The sequence below is a fragment of the Sebastes fasciatus genome, chromosome 17 (assembly GCF_043250625.1).
Source record: "Sebastes fasciatus isolate fSebFas1 chromosome 17, fSebFas1.pri, whole genome shotgun sequence".
Taxonomy (NCBI): domain Eukaryota; kingdom Metazoa; phylum Chordata; class Actinopteri; order Perciformes; family Sebastidae; genus Sebastes; species Sebastes fasciatus.
Window position 1 is genome coordinate 32,756,379 of NC_133811.1, and position 19,869 is coordinate 32,776,247.

Genomic DNA, 19,869 nt, shown 5'->3' on the forward strand with positions numbered 1-19,869 from the left:
TCTGAACGAGGCCGCGACCACACGACATTACACTACATGTCAAAGACTTCTGACTAAGAGATGAACGCATGTTACAACACGGCATAATGAAACCTAACCTGAATATACAGGAGGATGCAGGTTCCCCTAAAACCTCTACTGGACAAGTACACACATGGAAATGACAAGGTTTATACTAGTGATGTCCATAATTAACCGTTTAACCGTTAACCCACGTTAAGCATTTTAACCAACAGCCCTGGTACAGATTAATCAAATGAGATATTAACGTTGGAGTTCTTGCTCTTTAGAGCCAGGCTAGCTGCTTCCCCCTGTTTCCAGTCTTTATGCTAAGCTAGGCTAACTGATGACCTCATCTTATACTCACTAATAAGCAAATGAACTTATGTTCCAAAACGTTTCTTTAACCGTAAACAATGTTACATGTTTTAGATTCATTTGTGATATTTTTTTATTGTATTTTTAATATTATTAATGTTATAATTATGTAAACAATCTGCATCCACATCCGTAGCCAATGTAAAGTGAGTTTTGGGGCTTAGTGATGGTGAATGATCCCGCTGGGTCCAGAACAGAGACAGAAGACGTGGATCAGTAGCAGTGAGAGGAGGAACGCTGGACGCTGGTAGCAGAAGAAGGCTGCAGTCTACAGAACGGCGGTGTGATGAGACGCAGCGATGAGACGCAGCGATGAGACGGCGCTCTGCTCACCAGCTTACTGTTAAATGTGTCTGTACAGTACGAGAGGAGCTCAACACCAAACCAGATCATATTCTGGATACATCGTTATGAAATATGCTCATAATCAATACAACTATAGGCTTTATCTCATTAAACATCTGGAGCAGTTGTGAATGAATGTGCTTTGTATCATGTACTCTACCTTGTAGCACAATGCTAAATGTGACGTTATTCTTAATTCTTAATGTGCACGTGTTGATGCTACGCTGATGATGAGGTGTTTTCCGGAGCTCTCTGCAGCATCAACCTGCCGTTCTCTCTTTTGGTAAAATACGCAGATACACTTTTCTCCAACAGTCTCTCTTCTGTCTTTATAGATAGCAGAGAGCAATATACAACTTACAGAACACTCAACAGTGTTTCATTTCTTCATTGATCTCTTCTGGAATTAATACACTTTAAAGTAGAATGTCACTCAGAGAGCGCAGATCTCCGCCGAGGTGCGTGACTTTAAAACCAGATCCCAGCTCCCAGCTGGCGGTACCGTGAGGTGGTCGGCTTGTTATCAACACGGTGTGTTTCTACCGCCAGCTAGCTCTCCGTCAGCTACCGCTTTGTTCCTTCTCACCGCGGACGGACAGCAGCTCCACACACATTCACACACGTATCTCTGCTCTCAGAAGGAGGAAGGAGGCGGATCATGAGCCGGACTGTCACCAAAATCTAATGGATTGTTCATTGTGCCACAGCCCCCCCCAGCCCACCTCCAAAACATTTCATTCAAATCCATCGCGGACTTTTGGAGTAATCCTGCTAACGGACAAACCAACGGCGGTGAAAACAAGACCTCCTTCCTTGGCCTCGGTAACAGAGAAAGCATCAACATATAACCGGATCTTTCTAGTCTCACTGGACATTTCCTGTCAGCCCTCAACACACCTTAAGGCCAGAAGTGATCCTGATGTTCAGCTGTGGATCACACAAAGAGAAGTGAAAGTAAAGTTTATAGTGAATATAGGTGAGGATGTGTGGTGCTTTGTGCCTCGCAGCAGGAGCCGGGGACTGGTGGGGATGTTATCTTAACAAAGGGCCATAAAAAGAGAAAGTGACTGCTTCACTGTTTATGACCATAAACTACTGAGGGGGGGTCCGACGACGGCCTCATGTCCGCTCTCCGCTAAGAGGGTTATTAGAATGAGCCCGGTCCAGAGAAATGACTGCTGGGGGGCCACCGGGGACCCGGGCTGCAATCACACACTCCTGTTTACTCCACAAATTGGCCCCTGAGAGGGACGCGGGCGTCTGCAGCGCCTAGTTAAAGTGATTGAGGTGACTCCTCGCCATTGATTTTCTCTTCGTCTTCGGCGCCCGCCTGGCCACCCTTGACCGTGTCCCGTGCTCCCCGCAGGCTAGTTTAGCCGGCCCCCGCTCGCCTTTAAATCACATTAAACTGTGGTTAAACTCGGGCCGCATCGAGGAGACAGCCGTCATTGATGAGCTTCTCGTGCTTTAAGCACTTCATACGCTTCAGTAAAAGCCTCCACCGGACTTATTGATCACGCGCTCCTTAATGTCATTAACATTCAGCTCAGATCAGAGACTGCAAAACATTCACACTTCATCTTCATTCCATAAATACAGCGAGGATACGGATTAAACCAATCAGACGGCCTCGTTGAGAGAATGGAAACAGGCTAAAGGTGAGATTCTTCCACTCAGATAGACCCCCCCACTCTAAATACCAAAACATCTGATGAGTAATGATGCCGAGTTTTCTTTCAATTTACTGGATAACGTAAAGCAGCCGAGCGTGACGCTTCATTAAGTTAATTAGGCTAACTTAATTACAGTCTTTCACAGGTCAAGCGACGGAGCTTCTGATTGATGGCGCAGCGAGAAAAGGTAATCTTCCTCTGAATTGGGAATGACATCCAAATGAACATTAGCTGCTACAAACAAACACTTCCATTTAACTCGTAAACACAGAGAAGTGAACATAGTGAACGCAGAACTGTCATGTATACATAAACAGAGCTGAATATACGGCGAGGTCTTAACAGAACTTCAAATACAGACTGTTTCCTGAGTGGGAGTGGAGCCGTGGAGCCGTGGCTGCGGAGGAAGGAGAGCAAATGAAACTTTTACGGACGGTAATTTCAACAGTTTGCAATCCTTTTGATGACAACGAGTCTGAGTGCAGCTAAAGTAGAGCAACCCACACGAGTTCACAGCTCACTACTTTAAACACTGCCTGGGCAACTTTAAGAGCTTTTGGCATTTCAAACCTTTTATCCAAATCTTCTGGTCTGATTCACCGCGGAGGAGCCCAGCATGCCGGGCGGCGCTACGAGGGTGTAAATAAAGCCTTAAACAAGCACCCCCCCTTCGGCGCGGTAACGGGCTCGAATTAAAAGCCATCTGTATATTACGGAAACACTGTCACTTTACTACTGGAATCAATTGGGCGAGGGGCCCGGGGCGACAGCGGGGGGGGACGTGGCCTCGGTCAGAGCGAGGTTTATCTGAGCCGAGCAGGCCGAGAGAAACACAGCTTCTATAATGAAGTCAAGCCTGTCTAATAAAGCTCTTTACTGCCCCGGCTGCACAACGGAAACATGTTAGCAACACCACCGACGCTCAACTCCTGCAACACCGAACCGCCAGCTCCGCTGGGATTACTACCGCTCTGAGAACATCTCAACAATACCAGCAGATATCACCATCAACAGGACATCCTGGTATTAATCAGGACCTCACAGACAACAACCACAGACAACCACAGACAACAAGAGACAACAAGAGACAAACCATCATCACCATCATCAACAAGACAGTCTGTCATTAATCAGGACCTCACAGACACAACCACAGACAACAAGAGACAAACACTTTGGAAATATAGGAGGAACATTAGCGTCGTCTTTATTTGTATTTGGTTTGGTCACAGCCAAAACTACAAATGACCTGAACTAGGGATGCTCATTTTGAAACATTTTCTTAACCGATAACCGACCCTCGTTAACCCATTATTAACCGTTAACACACAAGATTTGTGTTGTGCCTCGCGCCAGCTGCAGTGTTTCAGTTCACCGTCCGGGAGCGTTAACTTAGCAGCTGTGATGCTGCGTTCACTGTCTCCAGTTCACCGTCCGGGAGTGTTAACTTAGCAGCTACGATGCTGCGTTCACTGTCTCCAGTTCACCGTCCGGGAGTGTTAACTTAGCAGCTACGATGCTGCGTTCACTGTCTCCAGTTCACCGTCCGGGAGTGTTAACTTAGCAGCTGTGATGCTGCGTTCACTGTCTCCAGTTCACCGTCCGGGAACGTTAACTTAGCAGCTACGATGCTGCGTTCACTGTCTCCAGTTCACCGTCCGGGAGCGTTAACTTAGTCTTGAATTTACTTTTCGTAACAATGTGATGAAGTACTTTGATTTGTCTGGATTAACCAAAACAAGCAGTAAATTGATCTAAAATGAGCGACCATGACTGAACTACAACCAGGGAGCAGTGATCTCCGTCTGTATGAGTCATTGCGTCTCTTCATGACTGCAGTCTGACTGCTAACAGGTCTTAATCATGTTGTGTTGAGATGTGGACGGACACCACTCGGTATGACTGAGAAATTAACGTTTGATGTTCATGTTCTACTTCTATACTAACAAACCTCTCCTAGGATCTTTAGTGCAACACACACAAACCGGCCGGCCTTCAAACCAGACATTGAATCTGAACTGCGGTCAGCATCCCATCCTGTAGGAGACTTTGTGCCTCTTCCTGCTTCCTACCTCTTCCCTTCAGATGTCGTATATCTTCCTCTCAGATAAGAGCGGTGGCTGCGGGGAGCTCTGACAAATCACTCCCTGCACTGTTCCAGCGCTCTCTGCAGCGGGCTGTCAGGCGGAGGGGTTGACCGTCTGCTATCTCCGCCAGCAGCTGAATGATCAGGTAATACTGTGCACTTAATGCTGGCATTTAAAAAAAAACATTCTCCCCCCACAGGCAAAAACGGTGCATGACTTGGCATTTAAAAGCAGATAATAAAACTTTCCTTAAATACAGCTCTCATCTCAAAGTGCATTTTAGATGCCCTTAGTGGAGTCAATTATCTCCCCACACTTGCTATTACTGAGCCGCTCTGAGCACCGCGTGCCTTAAAAGGTCTTTACACCAGCTTTCTCAAAAATGTCACATTCTTAACTGCCTCTCAAAATGTGGCCCTGCAACACCCGACACGGAGAACACGTGTTGGCTTCTGTCACCCGGACAAACTCACATCCAACACTTCACTACTGTAAACTCACAGATATCTTTATGAGCTACTTTCTGAAGTAGCAGTAGGAGTGATCTCCGCTGGCTGAAGGAACGGAGAGAGAAACCTTCACACTAATTTGTCACGTCAACACAGCGAACCGCTGTTCTCCCGTCACCAGCCAAATGTCGAGCTGCTCCGGGGCAGAGAGCGCCGACGGCGGGAGGGTCTCCCATTTGATGTTAACAAGTAGGAGGAAGGAGGAGGGGGAGGACGGGAGCAACTTCATAGGGACGAGATAGTCCAGAGGGAACGAGAGAGTCCCGAGGGGACGAGGAACCAAAGTCTGAGAGGTGGCAGAACGAGGGAGATGATGAGAGCTGCCTCAGAGGACTGGCTTCATACTCACTGTTTGTCTTTACTGCTAAAGGTCTACAGCAGGAACATATACACACACACACACACGAACCATGACCACGATATCTCAATACACTTAATCAAGTAGTTTCAGTTGTCTCAACTGAACAGAACCTGAACCATAAAGGTGTCACATCAGAAGACTCTCAGTCTGTAACAGAGATGGTCCTGGAAGGCAGCTGATGAACCATGTTGTCTGGTTCACATCACGAAGCTCTCACATCGTCTTGGAAGACAACGACGAAGGCTTTCTGTTGGTTTGAGGTCTTGTTGGAACTAGATCTAGTTTAGATCTAGGCCTTCAGGTACAGTCCCGTTAGTCTTTAGTTTAGGGAGGCATCATCTGTGTATGGAACTCAGAAGGATCATTATGATGTGACATGGAGCTACAGTAGAGATCGCTGTGGCACTAAAGCCACTCAGTGGGCAGTGAGTCATCCCTACAGCACTGGGGTCTGAGGTGTTGGAGGACTGGGACAGGTACACTGCATGCAGTTCCAGGAGGTTGATGTGTCGGTCCTCCACCTGAGGCCACGCTCCACCAACAGCTCCTCCGAGGCAAGTCCCCCCCCCCCGTCAGGGACGCCTCCGTGAACACCGTGATGCAGGAGGTCACTCGTCCCATCTGATGGATAATGTCTTATCATAGCAGCAATATTCACCTCTGGTTGTGTTTGTCTGGAGGACAGAATAACTTCATCTGTTGGTAAGGAACCCTCTCGACTGGAACCAGAATCAGATGATAGAATAGAAAGTAAATAGAAGTAAATATGGTTTACCAGCTGAATGAAGAGGATTCTGTGTTATCTACTGAACTCCAGTCAACAGCAGTCAGAAACTAAGACTGAGGACAGAAGTTGATCCAGATGGGCTGGTTTCTTCTCAACAGAACCGTGCTGAGCTTCATTAGAGGTTGGAGTGGACTCCCAGCGGACCAGAACCAACCCCAAATCCAGATGTTCACATCTGATACTGGAACATGCTGCCTGGACTGATGCTCAGATTCAGCTTTGATTCACGTCTTCTTCATTTGTATGAAAACTACGACTCAGTTATCACAGATCAGATCAGACCATCACGTGTGTGTATATATATCTATATCTATAGATATAGATATAGATATATATCTATAGCTATATAGATATATATTTATATAATACTGAATGCCAAATAAAAACACTGCTGTTTGAGGCACTACATTGTATATTGATGTAAAAGCATCCTAATAGTGCATTTCCATGGGGACGGGTTAACATCTGAAGAGAGCTTTAACCTTCCTGTAATACAGCTTTTATAATTCAGCATCAATCAGCCCGTTTCATAGATGGACCCTAACAGGACCGACTAGCAGATAGAAACGGGTAGAAATGGGTCCATTAGGTTGAGAGGCAGCTGAATGGTTCCCTTTACTGAAATAGAATTGAATAAAAACAAGCAAACAACAAAATGAAAAAAAGAAATGCGTTTTCATGAAGATGAAATCCTTTAGGGATCTATCTTTGAGATGGAGAGCTACTGAACGCTGTTTTACTTCTTGATTATCTATCTATCTTGTAGTTACCAGGTAGATGAAGCCTTCAGGGTTCAAATACTCAACAAGAAGTCAGACAGGATTGAACTGTAGTGATCAAACTCAGCGTCTGTGTATTCTTACAACGACCAGCTGTCATTATCACAACTTGAAGGTGAACAGATATCGTTCCTCGAGGTTCAACAAATGTCTTCCATTGATTTCACTTCTCATAAAACATTTACTAAGTGATTTAGTGGAATATCTTGACTTCTTTCTCTGCCCTTTTCTGTCACATTGGTTTTCTTTTCACTGCCACCAACTGTCAGCGAGTGGAGAGGATGAACCCATCTGTAGGAACACGGATCACATCCCTGTGTGTAACTGTGTTAGTTAACAGTAACAGCATCAACACATCGCTTCAGTGCTCCACAGGGTGCCTTTAAAGGTCCCGTCTTATTAATGACCCCGGTGGCCGTTAAGTGAACTACAGGTGAGCTATGGGCGTGAGCGAGCATCGTGGGCATCGGCCCAAACAGTCACATGACACTACAATCCTTTATCATATCCAGAATAATGTTACTATCTGTAATATTCCTGTATTTGATTTGAACCATTGGCTCCATGATACTAACTAGCTTTGCAAATTACTTTATCAGCTAACGTTACGAAGCAACCAACGCCAGATCCACACTATGGATGTCCATAATTAACCGTTTAACCGTTAACCCACATTAAGCATTTTAACTGATTAACACTATCGGTTAAAACGGTTAAAAGAAATGTTAATAATGAACTCTAAAGCTGATCGGCTCAGAGGAGCGGCTCGTCTCTTTAAGGAGAAAAGCTGGTCCACCTTAACAGTCCACCTTAAGAGGCAGAGCCGGAGTTGCAGGATACAGGAAGTCGGCTCCGGCCTCTCCGGCTCTCTTGAGCGGAGCGGAGGAGTTGTAGTTTCATAGCATTTATTCACAGACAGATAAACTGAACACACACTGCTACACCTACAGATAGAGATAACGTTCCTCTGATGGTCATTACACTTAAGACCAAATAAATCCACAGGTAAAAACAAGCAGCAGTTCATATCTCAGTACTATATCCCCCCCCCATCCATCCATCCATCCATCCATCCATCCATCCATCCATCCATGCACTCATCCAGGCGTCTCCCCACTCACCTTGGAGGAAGACGTGTCACACTCCTGGCAGATCCAGCCGTATCCCGTCTGCTTGGGGGATTTCTTCAGCGGGGGGTCCAGACACCCAAAGTGATAGCAGAGCCGGCATTCGTCACACCTGAGGCAACGACAGGAAGGGCACGCGTCAGGTACGCCTCGCATAAATAACACCCCCCCCCCCGTCCTCCTCCGATGATGAGGCTGGCTCAGGAGCTGTGATGGATGATGACGAGGCAGCTAGTTGTCAGTCATGACACTTTTATAATGCGTCCCAAAGTCCCTCTAATCGCTGCCATCCCTTGACCCGACACAGCCGTCGACTGTCCAACGGTTCAGATCAGCAGCCAGATAAATACAGGCCTGCTTAGTGTCAGATAAACGCCTGGCGGGTCTCCTGAAGCTGGACCGACTCCGTGTCCTCAGGTGAAATAACAAGAGTCAGACGAGAGGACACACTGAAGAAGAGAAGAGGAGAATATCCCTCACGTTAAAAGTCTTGAATTGAATTCATGTTTTTAATCTCAGAGAGCTGCAGGTTGCCGGTTCCCTCGTCTGGAGGTCAGTGGGTTAGATGTCTGTAATCAGGTCTGTGGTCAACACAAGCTGAAGAGATTTAAACCTTTTGATCTACGATATAAAATCCGTCAGTAAACATCCTGAAACCAGCTGAATAAGAAGACGAGGAGAGAGCTGCTTGTCTTTCAGCTCAGTGTGAAATGTGACGTTTGTGTTGAAATGGAGGAAGTCTACAGTGTTTCTGTTAATGTGATAGAAGGAGATCCGTTAACACCAACATAGAGGCCTATTAGGGAAGCAATACAACAACGGATAAGACTGGATTAATCCGGTCCAAACGGAGCTTTAGAGGAGATTCAGACGTACCCTCTGGTGTTCTCCGTTCCTCATTTGTAGTTTCACAGGTTAGACATCGAGCGACTCTCCCCTGCAGATTACTGAGTTCTTAAAAAGTGTGTGTGAGCGCTGCAGACACATTATTGTCTTGTTGTCTTTAAAGCCCTCACGCTGTCCCTCTCGGCCCGGTAATGGAGACGAATAGAGCGGGTTCAGGTTGACCTCCCCGGCTGTTAAACTCTTATCAGATTTTCATTGGAGAATGTGAATCTCCTTCATTGATTAGGACATAATTGGCTCTAATTGTGGAGTGTGTGTGTGTGTGTGTGTGTGTGTGTGTGTGTGTGTGTGTGTGTATGTGTGTATGTGTGTGTGTGTATGTGTGTGTGTGAGTGTGTGTGTTTACCAGGCCTGTTGAAGGGCAGTCAGCCTCTAAATGATTAACAGAGTGGTCGTCTCTCTTTGTGCTGCAGTCACAGGTCAACCTCTCCCGGCTCAGAGACACCCACGCTCTTAATGTACTTTACTGTGTGTCCATGCGGTATCGACTGCTTCTAGCCGTTGGGTGTTTTAGTAGCTCTGCTGTGGCAGAGCGGGTCTCCCACCAATCAGAAGGTCGGCGGTTCGATCCCCGGCTCCTCCGGTCAATTCTATTCAATTTATTTTTATATAGCGTCAAATCATAACAGAAGTTATCTGGAGACGCTTTATATACAGAGCAGGTCAAGACCGTACTCTGTAGTTTAGAGACCCAACAAGATCCACCAAGAGATCCACCAAGAGATCCAACAAGAGCACTGCAACGCACTGTGGCCAGGAAAAACTCCCCGGACTCCTCTAGACCTCTGAAGGTCTGACCCGTGGAGGCATGGACTCCTCTAGACCTCTGAAGGTCTGCTGTGGAGGCATGGACTCCTCTAGACCTCTGAAGGTCTGCTGTGGAGGCATGGACTCCTCTAGACCTCTGAAGGTCTGCTGTGGAGGCATGGACTCCTCTAGACCTCTGAAGGTCTGCTGTGGAGGCATGGACTCCACTAGACCTCTGAAGGTCTGACCCGTGGAGGCATGGACTCATCTAGACCTCTGAAGGTCTGACCCGTGGAGGCATGGACTCCTCTAGACCTCTGAAGGTCTGACCCGTGGAGGCATGGACTCATCTAGACCTCTGAAGGTCTGACCCGTGGAGGCATGGACTCCTCTAGACCTCTGAAGGTCTGCTGTGGTATCTGGCACCAAGCCGTCAGCAGCAGATCCTTTAAGTCCTGGAAGTTGTGAGGTGGGGTCTCCGTGGATCAGACTTGTTTGTCCAGAACATCCCACAGATGCTCCATTGGATTGAGATCTGGAGAATCTGGAGGTCGAGTCAACACCTCCAACTCGTTTCCATTCAAATGATGTAAAAGAAAAACGTGATGCATCAGACCGGGCCACCTTCTTCCATCGCTCCGTGGTCCAGTTCTGATGCTCATGACGTGCCCATTGTAGGCGCTTTATGGCGGTGGACACGGGTCAGCATGGGGCACCCTGACCGGTCCCCAAACGCAACAAACTGCTCCTCACTGTGTGTTCTGACTCCTCTCTATCAGAACCAGCATTAACCCTTTCAGCAGTTTGAGCTCCAGCAGCTCTTCTACTGGATCAGACAACATGAGGCAGACGCTGTTTCTATTCATTCCCGTCGCTCACTTTGAAAGCGCTGCACGGACGATGAATGGCTGATTGGTGAAGTTGGAATGAGGAGTTATGGATACGACACCTCATTTCACTACAAACACCTGAATAAGGAGGCAACAGGCTGGAGATCAGATGGAGATCAGCTGGAGATCAGCTGGTAGTTTACTGAGGCTACTGTTGGCTGGATTGTGTCGCAGTATAAAACCTGCTTTCTGTTAAAGAAAACATAAAAGGTGGGAAGAGAGCAAGTACTACTCACCATCTTTTAAGAGGTTCCGTCTCCAGTCTGACGTCGACCACGCAGATGATGGTACGTAGTTTGTGTATATATTATATAAGTGCATATGTAACGGCGTGTGGACGGAGAGCGTCCGATGTTATCAGGCTATAAGTAAATAAAAAAAGCAAATCTATCTTCTTATCTTGTTGGTTTCTCTCAGGTTGATATTATTAATACATTATTAGTTCTACATTATTATAACACTATATAGATGCGGTTGTGGAAGGCTCAGTGAGCCTCCTGAAGCTACGCCGTGCTACCGGCTGCCTCCAGGAAGCTGCTGATCCGTCTCTCCTCACCTCCGTCGATAACATGAAGAGGATTTATTGAATCAGCGGGAGATCGCCGCTCCTCCACACTGATTCTGTTTCATTTTGTTGGGATGTTCTGTCTCTTCATGCTGCGGTTTCAGAATGAATATCATGAAATCACATTATACACTCTGTTCCAAGAAGCCGTCTGAGTGTGATTTATGGCAGCCGATGTTTGGATATCAATTACTAGTCCTCAACGATGAAGCCAGCTTAGAGTTGGATGTGTGTGCTGAAAGGAATTAGGCAGTTTGATGGGAACAGATCTGATGGCTCTACAGGCATCTTCAGTCTGGTGGATTGGACCCGAGCCTCGGGCTTTCACTGAGGCTGACGTTCTACAGGACGGGCTGAGAACATCTAGTCTAGTCTGAACATGAAGGAGGGTCACTGAGTTCTGCTGTTCACTTCATCTCACATCTTCATCTCACATCTTCATCTGGGAGCAAACTCTATAATGATCTTCCATTTATTTTATAAAGTAATAAGATTTCATTTCATAACACCTACAACAGTCAAAAGAGGTTTGATATGCATACAGTTATGTTCTGAAGATACTGAGAACTGCCTCGTCTGACCAGAACACATCTGGATTCAGGAACTAAAATAGTCAGAAGTATGTCAACGGATCCATCAATAAAGTTCTGTGATTGGAGACCAATGAGAACTTTGAACTTTGTGTTGGAAGCAGAAGAAATGGGCCAGCGTAAGGAGGGCCAGCGTAAGGAGGGCCAGCGTAAGGAGGGCCAGTGTAAGGAGGGCCAGCGTAAGGAGGGCCAGCGTAAGGAGGGCCAGCGTAAGGATGTGAGCGACTTTGACGAGGGCCAGATAGTGCTGGCTAGACGACCGGGTCAGAGCATCTCCAGAACTGCAGCTCTTGTGGGATGTTCCCGGTCTGCAGCGGTCAGGACCTACCAGAAGTGGTCCAAGGAAGGAGAACCGGTGAACCGACGACAGGGTCAGACCCGAGGCTCATTGATGCACGTGGGGAGCGAAGGCTGGCCCGTGTTGTCTGATCCAATAGAAGAGCTACTGGAGCTCAAACTGCTGAAAGGGTTAATGCTGGTTCTGATAGAAAGGTGTCAGAACACAGGAGTAGGAGTCCATGCCTCCACGGGTCAGACCTTCAGAGGTCTAGAGGAGTCCATGCCTCCACGGGTCAGGAGGACCTACTGAATATTAGGCAGCTGGTCATTAGTAGGTCTGATAGCACAGGTCTACCTGTAGTGTTAACATGTTCAGCAGTAGGTCTGATAGTACAGGTCTACCTGTAGTGTTAACATGTTCAGCAGTAGGTCTGATAGTACAGGTCTACCTGTAGTGTGTACATGTTAAACATGTTTACCTGGTAGATTTAGTAAAATCAGAGTAGAGATTTAATTGGCATAGATAATTGGCATGTGATGAGTTGTAGGGCGATACGCTACCAGCTGCTGCACATTAGCACAGATATGCAGAGGCAGGTGGATCGCTCTCACACACTCCCACTGAAACACACACACACACACACACACACACACACACACACACACACACACACACTGTGTGGAGGATCCTGGATGGGCTGAGCAGGCATATCTGCCGAGGAAACGATGGGAATTTTAAGTGCCCTCCGGCCACCTAGTGAATAGAAGACAAATGACCAAAGTGTGTGCGCTCCACTAATGAGCACGCTCCTTTTGTTGCACACAAACCGCCAATTGATTTCACATGAATCTCCGACTAAGGTGAAGAAGGAAGGAGCAAACTCTTTCTCTCTCCGTCTCACTGCTGGAGACTCTTGAAGACCTTCCAAACTCACAGGAGGGCTCTTTGTATTTGGCTGTGACGACTGCACATACGCTCCTCTAATTACTTTACCTTAATGAACCCTTGTTTAATGTTTGTTGTGTATCGTGGGGGAGATCTTTGAATTAAAGCGCTGCTCGCTGATGCACACGCAGGCTCTTCTGGATGTGTGTGTGATAATGTAGCTTTTTAATCTTTATTTATCCGTGAAAGGTGGGCTGAAATCTGCTGAATTGAGCTTCACGTTGGGAGAGCTCCACACATTCAGTTAGAGACGAGCACCGCCGTGAGGCGCCTGGTAACAACAGACTACATATGTATTCTAGTCAATGTGATCAGACGCTCCTGCAGTCAGTGGAAATGCACCAGGAGCTTCATGTAGTTACATCTTGGTGAACTTTGGTGCAGTACAAAGAGCTGTTGACCAGTAGCAGAACATCTGGACAGTACTGACTAGGGATGCACCGATAGACCGAGTACGAGTACAAGTACTCTCCGATACCGAGTACCGATACGAGTACTTCTCTGTGCCTAAAGCCCCTCGTTAACAGCCAGCTGGAGGGTGTGAGCGACACACGGCAGGCTGGGGAGTCCCGCATACGAGGCGGTGCGCCGCCACCGGCTCTAGGTCGGCTTGGAAAGGCTCGGGGCGAAGGTGGCTCGCGGCCGCAGCTTTACAGTGCTCCCCGCCCGGACCTCGCCGCACCGTGACGGGGCTCCCTGCTCCCGGTGCGACTGTCAACCGGAGGGTGACAGCAGAACCCCGGCTGAGGTGGGACCCCAACTATTGGTTCCCGCGGGAACCAATAGTTGTTGGATTTCTATCTGTATATGTTTTGAACCCAAATAGAGACTGGACATGTTTAGCTTAGCGTAGCTAAAAGACCACGAGCAGACGGTGACCAGACGTCCCGGTTTCAAGCTGACGAGTCACGACAAATATCTGTCAAACACTCACATCGTCCCGGTTTTCACCACATTGAAATAATAACAATGTTATACTTACATAGACGTTTATCATGTTCAGCTCATTAATATTAAGTATATAGAGATTTATATTCAACAAAAACTATTTTTGTGTGCATTGAATAATATTTTTGTGAGAGTTTCATTTCTATATGAATCATTAAATACAGTTGTGATTCATTAACATTGAGACTGATCTGACTCCGTATAGAACCGCCAATGCTAAATGTTGTTGTACTGGAACGCGGTCGACCCGGGAGCGACGCCGTTCCCAGCTCTGATTTCCAACTTCCGAGGTAAAAGGAACGCAACGATAGCAACTGCATCATGGAAACATCCAGTTGCCTGGCTGATCTCCGTAACGTAGCCGGAGTTGTTCTCAGACTCTTCACTGTCTGAGTGGCCTGCTACCTCCAGCAGCCTATCTGCTCCCAGCGCTGCCCTTACACATCCAGCCACAGCAAGGTCCTTGATGTTATCAAAGCAATTTGGCCCTGCTTTAATCATTGGGAAAATTGAGCAGCCAGCCCCCCCCTCTCTCCCTTGCACTTTGGAAGCAGACCAAATCCAATCACTCATAAGAGAGCTTATTGATTGATGTAATCTTATTGGAGGTGAGGTGGTGGAGGGGACATGATTGATTGCTTTTGTCTGCAACACATGTTGCTCTCGGTGGCCGATTCATGTCCACTTTCATCTGGTATTTAATCTCTGTGCGAAGTTCTCAGATCCCCCCCCCCGGGACCCCGTCCTCCCCCAGCGGAGCTCAAGGCCCACAAATCTATGCTGGCTTCATTTGATCTCATCCAGCTCTTCAAACCCGCTGTCACATCGTCGTCTAGGTGTCATGAAGAGGAAGAGGAAGCGCTATCGCTGGAGGATCCGCCGCGAGCCTCCGTGTGACGTATCACCACGACCAAATGACGTCTCACTGATGAAGACGTTGGTGACACGATATTAGACGGAGTCGGTTGGATAGAAAAGAAAAGGATGTGTAGAAGTGCAGAGCAGACTGTTTAACCAGCACGAAGTAAGCCTGGCTTCACTAACCTTAACCCGGACCCACCGCTGTCCCTGAGGGAACACCTGTCCAGGGTCGGAAATTAACTTTCTTCACTTCCCGTCTCTGTGACAGTAGAGTTTTTTCTTTAGTCTGCCACTCAGAACTGTTATCTTCCACTTTTGAAATCTCTGCGCTAAATGAAGGAATAACATTTTAGATCTGAAGTCATTCAATGTTCGATATATTTAACATAAAAAACATTATATACACGGTAAATTAAAATGTTTGAATGACACCATGGAGGGAGGCTAGTGTCCACAGTACTGAACTTTGTTATTGTCATCTATAGTGGTTATTTGCATAAAAACACACAATTCAAATGATTAGGATTATTTAAATATTTGCTTTGATTAAAATACATCTTGGAAAGTTGTTAGGAAGTTAAACAGGTCATAATTCTCTCTTTAATATCTATTTTATATTGATGTGAAAACATCTCCTTCTAACAACTGGATTTATTCAAGTCTCTCACCAAAAACTACATTTTACCAGATTACATTTGAACACATCATGATAACGTTGTAATTTACCGTCACCCAATAGTCATTTTTCCTGAGCCGACTTTGAACGCCTCATAACAATAACTCAATGGCACCCCCGTTAACGTTGGTATCTCCGGTATTCATCCAGTCAGGACTGAGCTGCTAACGGCTGCTAACAGCTAACGTTAATAACATCAATAAGAGGAATCGATAGTCAGAGATTCCTCCGTGTACCACTACAGAGAGCACGCGGACCACTGCTGGTACGTGGACCAGAGTTTGAGAACCACTGAACTAAGCGATTACTCGACAAAATGGTACGAGTGTTAGTCGACGAAGAATAACTGTCCTGATTATCTTCTCTGTGGCTGAACCCTCTGAGATGTAGAGATCTAGAAAGGCATCAGCTCCCATGTTCTCGTCTGCTCATCAAAACCAAACCTGACTACAGAAACGAAGAACACCAGCGAAGCTAAATAACGTTAAGGAAGAGACACAGAACCGGTAGAGGTATGGATGGTCCTGCTCGGTACCCTCAGTCACGGCTCTGTGTATCGACGGGGAGTTTGAGGCCTCAGAAACTTCTTTTCTCTCTCTGGTGTCCCCCCCCCCCCGGTGTCAGAGCCCAAGTGGCTGAAACAAGGCAATGAATTTATCACAAGTGAGCAATGCAATTACCTCGGGGGTGGGGGGGCCATGTGACGGAGATCAATATGACACAAAGCAGTCAGCCATTGACTCTCATCCATGACAGAGTGTGCCGGTGTCTCCCCATAGAAAGGACTGGATCATTGGACCTTTATTTGATTTACTGTTTGGTCACTGCAGCATTAGAAAGGAGCCATTGTTTTACAAGAAGGGGAAGACGTGAATGGAGCGCTGAAGTCTCACCTGTACAGAGGAAGCCGAGTCAGAGCACCGGGCCTTATCAGCTCCTCTACAGAAGTCCCCTGATGCTTTGGACGGGTCTGACCAGCAGGGGGCCCCAGTGAACCGGGTAGCACCCTGGAGAAGCGTCCATCTCCCTCTTACCTCCGAGGGATTAAACTGGAGCCTCGTAGCGTCTGACCCGGCCAGAACCGCGGTCCGCTCTATCGGCACCTCGCTACAGAAACTCCACTAGAGATACAAACAGCTTATAGCCTGCTGCAACTCCATTAAAACAAGTCTATGACGAGGTAATCAATTAAGATATAAGGCTGTGTGGCTCATGTTGGGTGTGTAATGATTGTAAAACGGGTAGGAGGCGACGCGGAGCAGTTAGAAGAGGAAGAGACAGGAAGCAGTTAAGGCGTGGGAGAGGGAGAAGAGAGAGTACCTCAGGAAGCATCGGAGCAGGACTCCACACGGTGGAGGAATCAGTGGGATAAAGAGACGGGGGAAGAAGCTGGGGAGTAATAGATTTGAGCTGCTTGGCCACTCTTCCCACACAGCCGCGCTCCCAGCTCTGTGTTTTCTGTTTTAATGGGGGGGGGAAAGGGTGAAGTCAGCAAAAACAAAATGCCGCCATTAAATCATCTCCCCGGATCCGGTGTCAGAGCAGTAATGGGAAACGCACTCATCATCGGAAAGGTTACTGCTTTCCAGAACCCCCCCCCTCCCCGCTAGCTCTTCTCTCTTCTCCTCCCCCCGCCGGTCTCATCCCGACCAGGAACCAGCTGCAGCCGAGCCCGTCTCTGGTTCTGCCGGGTGCCGTTCGGTCCCCGGAGACCCCCCCGGGTCGAGGATGAGGGATCGGAGCGGGCACAGTTCACCACGGTGAGGTGGTTCCATCTCACGGAGAGACGCCACGTTACAAACCAACATGTCTCTTTCTGTCGTCTCCCACAAACGCTTAGAGAACAAAGGCTGAGCGGAACTAAGGAAACAATATTAGATATTATTTATTCTTTTGGGTCAATAATACGATAATCAGAGCACGGAAATTGTTTTTGCTAAGGTTATTTTTCCGCTGCGAGATCGTATTTTTGAGGCGCTCAGGATGCATGAAAACTCACGAAAACCATCAGAACCGGAGAAAATTGCAAAGCAATGTAGTGATTGGGCTCGGGCGTCGCCAGCGGGCTCCATAGCGCCCCCTAATGCGTGGGGGCACCCCCTCTCCAGCATCGTCCACACTGAGAATGTCAGCACAGCAGTTACCTCTTGTTCTTATTTTGGCGTCCGTGTTACCGGGTTAGAGCAGCTACACTGCCCGCCCTCGGCTGCGTATCGCTTATTTTTACCGCGAGCCGCGCGGTTCACAGCAACAACCGACAGTGAAGGTGATCTATTGACTGTATATTAACATCATACAAGCTACATTACTACAGTTTACATCTCTATCGGTAGAAAATGACACGGAGATGAAAAAAAGTAAAGACTTATTTTTAAATCATCACTTCCTGCTTTCATTTCAAAATAAAAGCCCTCAAGCGTTTGTTTTTTTCTGTGGACAGAATTCCTTCATTTGTTAACACGAGGCTTTTATTCTGAAATATGTGCAGGTCAGTGTTGTAGAACATGCAGTGACTTGCAGAGCTCCATGAATGAATATAGTACGGAGTTTTAATGGTGGATTATTACTATTATTTACTAATTACCACACGTTTCTGAACCTTTCTCTGTCTACAATAAGTATAAATGACATTTATAATGAAATGAAACGGCCATTATGAAAGGAGAACTCTATGTAGAAAGAAAGGGCTGGCAGCAGAATGTTCTATGTTCTGCGTGCTGATGCTGATTTGATGATGAAGATCTCTGTTAGAGCAGATCTGTTGTCTGATTCTTGCCTCGGTTAGATTTTGTTAAGTTTTTAGTATATGCGTTCCGTACACCCCCCCCCCCCATCTGCAGACAAAGAGCCTTGTGTTGTAGTCTCATAGCTGGTCTATGTGTTGACAGCTCTATGGTCTCAGGCTCTCTCTTTTCAGACCAATAAAGCCGATGAATTGAACTGACTGCAGTGAGAAAATCTCAGTTCTAGCCTGCACTGTTCTATCCCCCCCCACCCACCCACCCAACAAGAAGGCCACTTCCCAGGTGATAAATCACAGATGACAGAGGGCATTACACGCACAAACGGACTGCCGCTGCCGCGACTTTAGAACAATTAATTAGCCGGCTGACACTCATTTATCACTGCAGCAATAAGGTGAAAAAGTCAAGAGTTTATTAAAGCTCCGCTTAATTGTCAGGAGCTGCAGGCCAGAGGCCGACACGTCACATACACAACAGCAGCAACGTTCACATTCTTACTTCATACAGTATCACAGTAATACAGAACACAGGTAATCAGAAATATTCCCCTAAAAGCATCACGAGGCTGTAAACAAAGGTTTGGCAATCAAAAGAAAATATCACAAATCAGAGTTCAACTCTGTTCACAACACGAGCGTATGATGATATAGAATAATAATCAAGTATGTAGGCACAAAAATGTATGTTTGGCCTCTTCAATAAATACTGTACACGTCGTCACACCATGGAGCTACCTGGCATTCAGCTTCTACTACCTGGCATTCAGCTTCTACTACCTGGCATTCAGCTTCTATAAGACCACATCACGCATGTTCAGCTTTTAAATTACTGTACAGATCTGGATAAATACATAGAGCCATGCATTATAGAAGTGACATGCAGTCTTTGAGACAGACTGAGTGTGAATGATGATGAAGGACTGGTCTGGAGTCAGCATGTCAGTCTGCACTGAGACCGGGTCTCTAAAGACCAACCCAGTGGCCCCACTGCAGGGGTCTGACTGCTCTAACAGCATGCATATAGGGCCCTGTACGGGCTACAGAGGGGAACACCAGGGCACCATGTGACACTTGTCATGAAGGCCTGACAGAGCAGCGAGCAGCTGTTGTTTTGACAGCGCTGACTACGGGCCACCGGGGACACCGAGACAAAGCTGGGCTTCTTTCTGAGGACGTGTCAGTTTAACTGGCACTTGGAGATATAACGGAGACGGAGGAAGACTTCTAGAAATGCCAGAAAGACACTAAAGACTAATATTTAAGTGCTATATCACCACTAACTACACTAGTTTGTTTCTACTACAGAAGCTTTATAGCAGCGATCACTGACTGACTGCTACACACCAGAGACAGATGACTCTTCTATACACAACACAGACTTCTCTTCTACGTCTGAGAAAACACAACACAACACTCAAGTCAGTCATTAACCAAACTCACACTGAAGGGCTCAGGGTGACCTCGATCAATAACACTGATTGGTACTGATGAGACGTCGAACGGGGAAGAGATCTAAAATATATATCACATACATGTTGGATGCACCTAAAGCGGGGGTCAGCAACCTGCGTCTCTTCAGCCCCTCTAACCTGTTTTATTCATCATGGTTGTAGGTCTATGGTACGACGGTACGGTATGGTACGGTATGTTACTGTACGGTACGTTACTGTAC

General features: G+C 46.9%; 1 protein-coding gene across 1 annotated transcript in view; it reads right to left on the reverse strand.

Annotated features, from left to right (window-relative positions):
- Positions 1–19,869, reverse strand: part of LOC141753762 (PHD finger protein 14-like) — a 51,107-nt gene that overhangs the window by 17,872 nt on the left and 13,366 nt on the right. Inside the window, exon 3 of the mRNA XM_074612305.1 lies at positions 8,041–8,158. Coding sequence (XP_074468406.1) covers positions 8,041–8,158 — 118 coding nt within the window. The remainder of the gene's footprint in view (positions 1–8,040; positions 8,159–19,869) is intronic.